Source organism: Buceros rhinoceros, unplaced genomic scaffold (assembly GCF_000710305.1).
Source record: "Buceros rhinoceros silvestris isolate BGI_N320 unplaced genomic scaffold, ASM71030v1 scaffold37688, whole genome shotgun sequence".
NCBI classification, from domain to species: domain Eukaryota; kingdom Metazoa; phylum Chordata; class Aves; order Bucerotiformes; family Bucerotidae; genus Buceros; species Buceros rhinoceros.
In genome coordinates this window covers 1-12173 of record NW_010425884.1, presented here as the reverse complement: position 1 = coordinate 12173, position 12173 = coordinate 1, and the positions used below count along the sequence as shown (strand labels likewise).

General features: G+C 44.9%; 1 protein-coding gene across 1 annotated transcript in view; it reads right to left on the bottom strand.

Annotated features, from left to right (window-relative positions):
- KANK1 (KN motif and ankyrin repeat domains 1) overlaps positions 1-11309 on the bottom strand; it is a 26838-nt gene extending 15529 nt beyond the window's left edge. The window contains exon 1 of the mRNA XM_010141290.1: positions 8658-11309. Coding sequence (XP_010139592.1) covers positions 8658-10881 — 2224 coding nt within the window. The 5' untranslated portion in view covers positions 10882-11309. The remainder of the gene's footprint in view (positions 1-8657) is intronic.
- Between the last annotated feature and the right edge of the window lie 864 nt (positions 11310-12173).

Here is a 12173-nt window from a genome sequence, read left to right as displayed (position 1 = left end):
CCCCCCCCACCCTCCCAATTCCTCCTTAAGTCATCTTACTAGCAATTCAACAAAAAATAAGATAATGTTTAACTTACTTTAAACACTAACACTTCCTTGTTTCAAAGCTTGCTTCAATCACTTATGCCTCCAGAGTCTTTTTCTTTTGTCACAGATTAAGACACGGCCTGCTCATTCAAACACATAAGTGGCACTGTACAGGATGCTAACATATTGTAGTGAGATAGATTAAAAATATTTACTTTTAGAAACACAGCTGACATCTCTACAGCTCTTGCAAGACTGCCCTTCCCCCTTCTTTCTTCACCTCAGCACTTTCTTTTTTACCCCTGTAACAGCACATAATGAAGCTGATTTTTCCACAGGTTGTCACTTCCCAGCAGCTTCCTCCTCTTTGCTCCTGATCCCGCCCAACTCCAAGTTCCCAACAGAGTCTACCCCCACAGGCATTGCCAAGGCACCTTCTCCAGCAATGAGACCCATTGCCCACTTCCACTGCTCCTTATAGCTTCTTCCAAGCTACAAGGGAAAGCTGCCTGCGGGGAAAGGCATTCACCAGGGTACCAACAGACATGTCATTACAGGTATAGTCAAAGAGCTTCTGTCCTCTCAGGGCAGCAAGGGGGTGAAGGTGTCAGCCACCCCAGTGACCCTCTGTGCAGGAACAACCCCTCTAGAGGCATGCCTGCACACTCAGGATGAAACACACCACAGAAATCAAGAGGAAAGTCCCGTCCTTGCTTGCCCAATTCTTCTTGCTTTGCAGCAGTGACCAACTTTGGTTGGGTCTCTTCCTGACAACAAGCGCCATCCCTTATCCATTAGCCAAAGAGAAGAGGGCTGCCAAGGAGATGGGAGCGCCAAGCCAAAACCAATGATTTTTAAACTCCCTTAGCTGGAAAACAAGGAAACTGCTTCTCCCTCCACTTGCGTGCAGTGGTGATAGCCACCGTTTTTGAAGAGTACCAAAGGGCAGTGCTTCCAGCTGCAGCTGGTGGTGGCTGCCTCAACTATTTTAGCAGGTCATCCGTTCTGCTCCAGCCTCACGACCAAGGCCACAGTGGAGGAAACCTGTTCTGAAGCAGCAGAGACATACAAAGCCTACAAAGCAGCCTGGGTTTAATGTCAGCTGAAGTCTCTCCATCCTCTGTCAGGCAAGGCAGCTGCCACAACCACAGCATGTCCTGGGGACATAGGTGGGCTTGTGCATGATGGAGCTGAGGGCAGCCAGCAGGGCTCAGGCAGGGCAGAGTGGGGGTCCTCCCTGACATGAACTGATGGCATCTTGGTGCACCCTGTCATCCCTCCTCAGCAATGCTCAGCCCCGCAAAGCCAGAGTCTGAACTTCCTTAAGCGTCTCCCTTCTGCCCTGGGACACAGCTGGGAAGGGAACTTCAGGGCAGAACAGAGAGAAAGAACAAGGACAGTAGCAGTCTTTTCTTCCCTGCCTCACAGGCTCTTTCCTAGCTAAGTTCAGGATCGTGGGCATGTTGTCCATGCCTTCAAATGAAGAAGAAAAAGTGTCCCACTCAGCTTCCATCACTTGACAAAAGAGTATGACATCATGGCTTGAGGACAAGTGCCTATATAAGTGTGCATTTGATAAACTGGCCAGTGCACTCATTGTCCTAACACAGCTGTTAAACGTCTATGCTTACCGCATCTACAGTACCCGAGCTTAAACGAAAGACAGCTTTGGGCCCACCACACCATTAATGCTGCAAGCTGTTAATTGGCATTTAACATCAGCTCTCAGGCCTTCCCCTTTTTAAGACAGCCAACACGAAGATGCTTGGAGTACAAGCCATTGTTCTGGCAACTCCGTACAAATCACACGGGAAAATGGATGAAGGAAGCAGCTATGCTACCCAACACTATGGTCAACAAACCGGAAAGCTGAATGAGCCAAGCTCCCTCTTCCTCCAACAAGGCTGCAGGCTGCTGTCACGGCTGGAGGCACCACACACTTCCCAAGTGTGGAAATGAAACCCTGGCTGAAGATCAGCACCAGTCTTACACTGACCTTAAAATAGGCTCTTAATCTCACCTCACACAGATCTCGAGTATGCTTGCACAGAATTCTTCTCGGTGACACTGGGTCATGACATACAATGCTGACTGTAAACCAGCCAACAGGTTCAACATTTAGCGAGTCACTGCCTCCAGAGACAGAGACACTCGGGTAGACTCACCCTGCCAATTTTTGTTTGTTTACTGTTGTGGGAGAATAATGCAAACTTGACATAGGTTTCTAAGAATTGATGTTGCATAGTTAATCATCGCATGGAGCTGCCAGGAATTTCTAAATGTATTTTGCAATATAGCAAGGGATCATAAGTAACTCAGAAGCAGAAGCGTGGTAAGACAAAACAAAAAATGTACAGACTTCAGGTGTTCATAAACTCTTATGCAGAAAGCTACTCCCACCAATTTCAGATGGGAACAAGTGACTGAAGCATCTTCAGGTTTCAGCCCCAGTGGTTTGAGGGAATGAGAGTATCTATTTTTAATTTTTTAGAAAGAACATCCTCTCCTAAATCACTTGTGCTCCTTTTGAAAATCAGGGTGACAGCAAAACTACTATACATCAGCAGCAGATTACCCATGACATTTCTGGCACCTATAAAATCCATGTGTTGTTGTTAAGATGCTATTTCTCTTCCTAACTGCAGACCTTCCCTGCTATTTATAAGAGCACAAGTAGTCGTGTGGTAAGCCGGTACAGGGAACTCACTGGGTGAGTTTTAAACAGTATTTTTTTTTTCCCTTGAATTTGTGCTGAACTTGTGCTGATAACAGAGGCCTGGCCTTTACCAAAAAGGCCTTTACCAAAAACTCCATTTAGACTGATGGAAGCAAACCTAAGAATTACTATTAAAATGATTTCACTTCACAACACTCTTATACCACTGAAAATCAAGAGAAGTGCAAATGAGGCCAGGGGAATCAAATACCATAAGGATGAGAATGTAGCTCTCTGGCTAGAACATCACAGGCTTCCAGCTAAAAGAAGGGCACAAGTTTCCTGCCTCTGGTAGCTGCACAGAGATTTTATTTTTAACCTGTTGATCGGTGCAAGCATTTATTTGCACAGTATGTTTATAACAGCCAATGACAGCTTATACACTCCCTGTTAAAGACAGTGCATACATGTTGCATGGAGCACAAACAGCAAGGAAATATTTCTTCCTCACACTGCATGATTCCTTCATGGTAGCAATAAGTTCCCTCTGAATTTACTGTAACTGAAGAACAAAAAGTCTTCTCCAGTGGTCTTAAATTGCTTTATCCTTAAGATTTTTTTTTCCACATAAATAATTTTTAATCCACTTTCCATTTGGTCTATCCCTCAGAACTATTGAAGAAAAACTCCATTCTACTAAGATAAAATAACAAGGCAGTGATGAGCAAACATGTTATGTTTAAACATTTACAACTATTGATATTAACTCATCCACCTGACAAATGTGTTACGTTCAGAAGACTAAGCATAGTTTCATTTTAAAGGGTACTTCTGAGCCATTCCGAGTTAGAAGTCATTGAATTTAAAATTTCAGAACAAAAAATTGCCACACATGAATTTTTTGTCAGATAAACTGACAGAAGGCAGGGCCCAGACATAGGTAAATATTGCCATTCAGCTCTTTGTAACAGGATGGCTCTTTTAACAGGATTGCAAGAACAATCACAATCATTTTCACTCTTGCTTTAACCATTCTCTTTGAGTTGAGAAGCTGCCTTCCATCCCCAAACTAGCTTGTGAAGGCAGTTTGATGAAAGTGGAAGTCAAAACCAATTCCTTTAATAGAAAGCTGATGCTTTACTGTTGCTGAAATACAACATTTCCTTGGAAAAGATGTGCCCATTACCTTCATAGTTGAACTCTGAACAGAGCTCAGTGCCTGAACAGTGTGTCCCTGTGCCACAGTGCAGGGAGGGAACTAGGGTTTTACCAAAGCCACTCTAACAGGCTAGCAGGCTGAAGCTTGCCACTCTTTAAGCAGCAATAGATCTGAAAGAAATAATTATTTACACTGTGGCAAATTTTACTCTATTAACTGAAGAATAAATGAGGAGGTCGAACAGCTTTCATATTCGAACACTCCGTGTAATGCTGCCACAGAATGAAAACAGCGAATAGTCTAATGATAGTAACATAACAATCACAGTAATAAGCTTGTTTTAAAACACAAACAGGAAAGGTACTGCAAATCTCTTTAAAGAGGTTTATGGCTTTTTACTTGAATAATGTCTTTATAGGACAGTTACTGATGAGGTCGCTGCTTCTCTTGATATAACTTGGTATTTAAAACAGAAAAAAACCCTGCTAAACACCTCAGCTTCTAATACAGAGGTTGCTACCATTTTTGAACAACATAGACATTTGAGCTTTACATGTTGTCACAACCAGCAGGTCAACAGATACCACCCACCATATGAAAAACACAGAAAGGGCACTGTATTCTGTGAGATGCCAGCCAGACACACATGAATAAACAGTACTCATCTGGCATAGATGGGACCATCAGCATGACTGTTTTGCATCACGCACTACTTTCCAAGGAACACGAAAAATTCTTCAGGTATGTCAGTCACCCTCTCCTCAGCAGAGACACCTATGGATCCTGTTTGTTACACAAACAAGCACATCTGTGCAGGAAGTTAACCTGGTCATTAAGACATGTATATGTGCCAGAGCTGAAGTTGAGAGCTTCATTCGCTTTGCCTAGATGTAGACAACCAGTGTGACTGCAGCAGCCCAAAGCTTCACAGGATCCACTGACATGCCTGTGCCTCAAACAGTACCAGCTCCAGAGCCTCAAGCAAGCCTCAAGTCTTCAACTGCACTAGGATGATGGAAGCGGGGGCTACAAACCCATCAAGCCACTTGGTCTTTCAGAGAAAAGGCTCTAATCTTTGTCAAACATAAAAGCTGTAAAGAGAAAACAGCTTTCTCCAATTCCATGCTGGTTTTTTGCATTATGATGGCAATGGAGAGAGAGAAACCAAGGCTACAATACACCTCATCAGTCCTACACACCAGCTTTTGACAATTATGGGCTTGTCACCCCACCACCATTGCTTTTGTCTTTCCATTTTCCCTCAGGCTGCCTCTCCAGCTCTGGATGAAAGTCAGAGATGAAAACCTTAAAAAAGATCTTTCTAGGAGATGGCACATAATGTCTTCCTAACCCCCCAAGACTTTAACACCACCTTGCTTCCCACTTCCTTTCACCGCCTCAAGACTTAATTCAAGAAGTTGTCTCCTTCCTCATGATGATTAGTGTAATGCTTTCACTGGGGTGCTCAGTCATGATTGCTCCAAAAAAGTGACCATAAAACTGATACTCCAGAGATCACAGAGGCAAAACAATGGTGTATTTTCAGGTCAGATATGCTCAGGTCATTTTTTCAGAGCAACACTTGGTTTTAAACACCACCCCTGTAATCTCCTTGTAGACTTCCATCTACAAGACCTGTGAAAAGTCCATGTAATTAAAACCCCTACAAGTGACATTAGGCCCCTGGCTGGTATTTTGCAAAATGCATTACACACACAGACTCAAATGTGACTTTCTGAAACGTCTCAAAAGTTCTGTGGCAATCAATGGAGAACCTGAACATGCTCACCTCTCTTAGTGCTCCTATATGCTATGTGGTCTAAGAATAAGGATCAGTTAGCATCTAGGTTTGGCACCCACATCCTTATGATCCATCTGGATACAAACAGGTGCCAATGCTGGCTAGCATGGCTTTGCCGAGTGGAAATTGGCTTGTCTGGCCAGCAGATTTAATTTCCCTTATATCACTAGGGCTTCTGAAAGACAGTGCATATGTAAATAGAAGTTGCTTAGTTACAGAAGTGAAGGTGTTTATTTTGCAACAAGCAATATACTAATTGCTAATAGACCCGGTTCAGAGATCATCTCAGATGTCTGCCTGGCTTATGTCTATAAGGATGGCAGCTGCAGAGCCAGCCCACATCCTGCTCAGCAGGCTTCAACTCTCCTATCTGCAACTCCACTGACTGCCACAAGCTGTGTGGAGGGCTGGGAGACAGCAGATGCCCCTGCAGCATATCCCTGTCTCCCCAGCACCAGCTGTGTATCAGCATCAGCTCTGTAAAGCCAAGAATTTGGCTTTACAGATGTGCTACCTTAGGTATCAGAAGCAGTATGGGCCACTAATGCTTTAACATGGCAAACTGGTGCCCAAACCACGTGCCTCAAAGCCAGGTCAGGTATTTTTGCCCTAAAAAGGACCTGACCTTTCAAGAGTTGCTTTCTAAGGATGCTCTTTGAATAAAATAAAGATAACATCATTGCTGCTAATCTGAAACCAAATGCTTCTGCTTCTATTTTCAGCCTGTTTTTCTAAAAACCAAGGCTTGTGAGCTCATGCTTCTTTCAGTAACTTAAACCTGGTTTCTCATTTTAACCAAACTGAATTAGAGACTCAGTGTTCTGAAGGATGTTTGTATTTGCACAAGCTTTGGAGAAATCAGGCTGAGATGCTAGAGCTGAAGAAAGGGGTGCTGGCTGAGTTCACACACAAGATATAGGAAAAGCTACATCCAAGGATCTAAATGTGAGGAGAGACTTATTAAGAGCTTACAAGCTATCATGAGATAGCGATGCATGGGGAAGAAAACGCTTTACTAGTTCCAGTGCTTACAGAATCATTTCAGTTAGTGCTTCACTTTGCAAAAATCCTTCTACAGAAGGAAGGAACACGTGATCTGCAAAAACACAGGAAAAGGCAGCAGGATTGGCAGACAGAGGCAGTAAAGACAATATTTTCAAAATTAATAGAAAGAGAAGGGGAAACATTTCAGGCTTATAACATCCTTTCTACTCCAGTTATCCATAGATCTAAACTGTTATAGCCCAGAGCTTGATTTATGTGCACAGTTCTGGTATGTAGCTCTCACCAGAGACTAAAAAGAGATTTTATACTCAGCACCCACAGCTAAAGATAATGGCATTACACATTAAAATTATTCCAGAATAATTTTGTCAAGAATGTGAAATCTGAGACCGAGTAAGAACATCTTTAGTCAAATATGATCCATGGCTCCACCTCTGTCTAAATACTTTCAAATCTCTAGACTACACACTTGATACTGTGCAGTAAAAGCAGGGAAAGGAATTGAGGATTTACAGCTAGTAAAAATTCCGGTTCACTGTTTTTAAGGACACTTCTGGTGTCTGCTAGATGCTCTTGTTATTATAGTATCATTACTTGTAAGAAGCCCAAAATATAAAGTGCATACCATCAAGATAATAACATTGCATATATAGTATCACATTGAATGCAGGCAGACAGGATATCATAAGTTTTCTTTATCGCTACATAAATGTTGCTTATTGCTTTACTTCGGGAAGCTTAAATTTTTACCTCAGCTCAGTTAATGGATGGTTCCATTTAGCACATGATTCTGAAAAGAATCAGACTTACCAAACTGCTTTCTAACAAAAAAATGTTAAGGCAGTAAATAAGCTGCAAGAGCTTTGTATAGCAGCACATTAGCCAATAATATTACACTGACATTAAATGGTATTTACTCAAGATTATTTTTCCAATTCAGCATCCAAGACAGACACATTTGCATGCTTTTCCCATTTTCTTAACTTCTTGTTTCAGTCACTGTATGGCAGGACCAAGAAGACAGTATCTACTAGTCACTGCTAGGCACTGCAGGTTGGTTTCCAGTAAGCCTATGTTTATAAATTCAGTAGTAATGTGGCTGAACTCACCAACAAGGTATTAGAAAAATAGGCTAAGTTTTTAAGTAGATTATCGGACATCCAAAAATAATGACGACACCACCACCAAGTAAGCAACTTTACCCCAGGGAATAAAGAAATCCCTCAAATTAATTGAATAGATTTTCAAGTTAATAAATAAAATGCGAGACATTTAAATCCGAATTCTTGTCTTTCCTGAGTCTCACCAAAATCTCCAGCAGTAATTACCGCTTATGCCTTTCAAACATGAGGCTGTAATTAAGGATTATGGCAAACAGTTATTGGAACAGAGAAGACACAAAGTGGTTTCTCTGAAGTAGCCTATTATAAAGCAATCAGCCCTGCTGGAATGGGGAAGGCATCCCACAGCTCTCTCACTGAGAGGGACAAGGAATAAAGGCAATGGAAGAAACACTACAAAATCCAGGGATTTTGTCCAGTCTGTGGAAGCAAGTCAGTTCGATACAGACGCTGAATGTTGACTTTCAACTCCCATCAATCTGTCACCAATTTTTAAAAATTGCATGTCAAGTTTAAAGGAAGGACAAAATTCCAGACTGACAGGCATTAACCTCAAATACTTTTAAAGTTATAAAATGGAATCAACACCTTGGCACAGTGGTCAAACCCTGCATAATTTTAGGTATCTCTCATGCATGATCAGAACCATCATCATCAGGCCCTTCAGAGTCTGCTGGAGTGGGAGAGATACACCATCTCTGTTTTTTCAGTTAACATGGGTGGGCTGGAGAGAAGACCCCACAGGCACGTCCAGCAACAACGTTATGATCTTCATTTCATCAGGGAGTATTACACACTTGTGTCCACACTAAGCAACAGCCTAGCAGGTGACTGACCTGTGGCTCTGGTAAGGAACGGTCAAAATGTGTGCCTCAGTGCTGGGCTTACCTGTCGTGGTGCTTCTCTCCACGCACTGCTTCTGAAGGTCCAGGCTCCGCAGCTCCTCTGTGCTGGCATATTTCATTACGGAGTTGATGGAGGTGAGGGTGCTGATGAGCTGTGAATTGAGAGATCCAATCTGGGAGTGGGGCTCCCCAAAGGCTTCTGCCAATTCACTGTAATTTTCAGCGAGCAGCATCTGCTGTTCCTGCAGCAGCTTCTGCACACGCTCAATGTAGTGATCCAACCCTGTCCTCAGCTCAGGTGGAGGCAGAGGGCTTTCCAACAGACCACTGATTGGCTCGCACACAGACTCTCCACCAACACCGATGCTCCTGGTGCCAGCCGGCACAACTGGCAGTGGAGGGGGTCCGCAGGCAATGCTCCTCATTTTAAGACCAACCAGGTAGTTCTCATGAACGTTTATCTGTCCAACACCACAGTCTTTGGTTTTTATTGCAGAGGGCTTTTCTAAGCCAGGGTGGCTGGAGAGCAAGGTGCCCACTCCAACCGAACGCGTTTTAGCAGACGCGTGTACGTCCTTCACCCGACCATCACCTACTGCCACGCTCCGTGTCTCCACACTCTCTGTGGTGGTCTCTTTATCGCAGCTGCTCAGAGCAGTGTTTGTACCACAGTCTGTCAGGGAGGCCACCTCTGTGCTAGTGCACTGGCTCACCATCTCCAAAGCAGTGCTGGTTTGCCGGCTAGCCATAGAAGGCACGGCCATCACTGTTGCCTCTGCCCTGGGGACAGCCTCCGTGGCTGTTTCGCGGGACACGTGCTCCTTGATGGCACAAACCACCACATCAACTGAGCAATCCCCACAGGCCACAGACCTCACTGCTCCAACTGCCCGTGCCATTTGGCGGGGGCTCAGCACACTTGCCAGCTCCTCTGTGTTGACACCTGTCTCACAGATGCTTCTCTCTACACCCACTGCCTTATCACGCAGCTCAGTGGACCTCCCTGTGCCCTGGTCTCGCACCCCTGTCCTTTCCCTCACCAGCCACTGGCTCATCAGCAGCTCAGGGCCAGCAGCCACACTACGCACAGCAGGTCTGCAGGAGGTGCCAACGCTGCTCGTCTGCAGGTGGTTTCCTACTGATGAATCGGCGATGTCCACATGGTCTCCCACCATTTGGTCTCTCATTTGTACAATGGCCTCCACCACCCTGCTGACAACACAGGGCTGAGCCATCACGGCTTTATCCACTTTCTTTCTAGACCCAGCAGCTTGAAGCTCCTGTTTTAATTTGGTCATTTCCCTGTCATGGGTCGTTTCCTTTAACTGAACCTCTAGTCTGTAAATCTTCTCCTTAAGGGCTTCAATGGTCTGCTGCTGAAGCTCTATCTCTTTCTCAACCTCTGTAGACAAGCCAAGCATGGCCTCTGTCACTCCAACCCCAGACTCTCTCATTTCCTTCTCTGTCCCCACACCTACTTCTTTGTGTTGCTTTGCAGATCTGTTGTATATAACCACATCATTCATGTTCTCATCAGCACCTACAGCAACAGATCGGACTTCTTTTGTCAGGCTTTCTCTGTTCACCTGAATGTTTGATGGACCTTCGTAGTTGCCATCCTGTATTTTTCTCTCCAGGGCTTGCATCTCAGCAGTCAGTTGCCTGAATTCCTCTATTCTCTGGGAGCTCTGCTCCACACTCTCCACTTCTTCCTCACAATCTATATACAGTTCTCCACCTCGTCTCACCTGAGACATGTGTTCCCACTGCTCTGCATTTCCTGCACTGTAGGATCGCTTTCTGAAACCGTACGTGTCATTCTGAGTGGATTTCCTCTGATTTTTGAGTTCGGCCATCATGTGCCTCTTCTCTTCCTGTAACACTGAAATTTTGACCTGCAGCACAGGAATGGTCTTGACTTGCTCCTCAAGCTCCTTGAGACGCTTGAGGGCAACTGCCATTTGCTCCCTGATGTGTTGCAGATGCACGGGGCTCACGTTGGTGACTGGCGTGGATATTCCTGAGCTCATGGGACTGTGACGAATGGAACTACCCAAGGAGGAGCTAAAGCAGGCACCATAGTCGGTGTTTCCCTGATACCCATTCTGCAGCTGCTGTGACATGTGATTGTACCCGCTGGATCCCACAAAAGAGGGGAGTGAGCTTGTAGAGCCCATGCCTCCAAAGCTGGAAAGCCGGGGCCTACGGACATCTCCAGGCGTGACCTGCATTATCCTCTCCTGCTCGAGTCTCCTCCGTGTTTCCATGAGGGTTTTTGTTACATGGAGGTTGTGCCGAGGAGGCTGGGGGGAGGGAGGAGGAAGCTGCTTACTCTCAGGGACAGTCAAGTAGGAAGGAGATGTCTCAAAAGAAACTGAAGGTCTTGCAGTGATGGACGAGGTTACTTGACTTCTCACTGCCAGACAAGACTGCTTGTTCTCATCACTGTTTGATGAAGAGAGAGACTCTGTGGAGGTCCAGCCGCTGAACTGGCCACCAAAGTTTCTGGTACCCACTGAAGGTGGTGCGGCTTTCCTCTTCTTTTGGATGTTTAGTTTCTTAATGGTATTCCCCTTTTGTATATCATCCACGTACTTCAGAAAATCCAAGTCTAGCTGGTAGCCATAAGGTGTTTCCACAAAATAGTGGTCTTTCCATTCTTTTTCATCTTCTCCATTTATAACAACTTCCTCTTTTTCTGGAAAAGAAGAAACAAAATCAGCATTGGAAAAGAAACTATGTCTCAGTAAACTACGCACTGAAACACAAGGGCAGAAAGCTGGGTGCTCACAGCATGCCGGAGGCAGAAACTGCTGCTGCAGCTCAGCAAGCAGACCAGCTTTCCGCTGACTGACCCTCAACACTAAATCCTGATTAAATTTTAAAAAGTTATCCAGTAGGTTTTCAAATCCTAAGAAGTGCAAACCCACATAAATGTGTACACATGCATACACACAGATAACGCCTGTTAACACGGGGGCACAGAGGTGGCACAGCTAGTAGCTCAAAGCTGTCCTTTCCTTAATCCCCCCAGTCTTCCCATGTCACACCAAGCTTTCACACACACACTACGCTGTCATGCATAGACCACAGAAGTACAACGTACCACACAAATCATCTGGAGAACAACTCCTCTAGAGAGTGCGTTCAAGCACGCAACTGGAACTCTGACTCGGCTCCTTATGCAACTGATGGCATTAGACTTTACACTGATCTGCAGCTGTTACGTGGCTTTGGAAACCGCTGCCACAAGAGCAGCAATACCAGTTTACTCTCACCTAAGCCTCTGCCTCTTTCATTTTAAATTGCGCAAAGCCCCCAGCACCACGGCAGAGAGTGGGACCCCCTTTCAGCTGAGTCCTTAATCCCACTGCTGAGGAAGACTGTCACCTTGCACGTGAGGAAAACCCATCCGCCCTCCAGACAGAGGATCTGCCTGTCCCCAGAGACATCTAAATTAAACTTCACCAGAGCCACTAGGCTTCCTTGGGCTGAGTATTTATACACAGTGCTCCCATACAACCTGCTCCTCCCATTCCACTTGAGAGGGAAAAAAAAA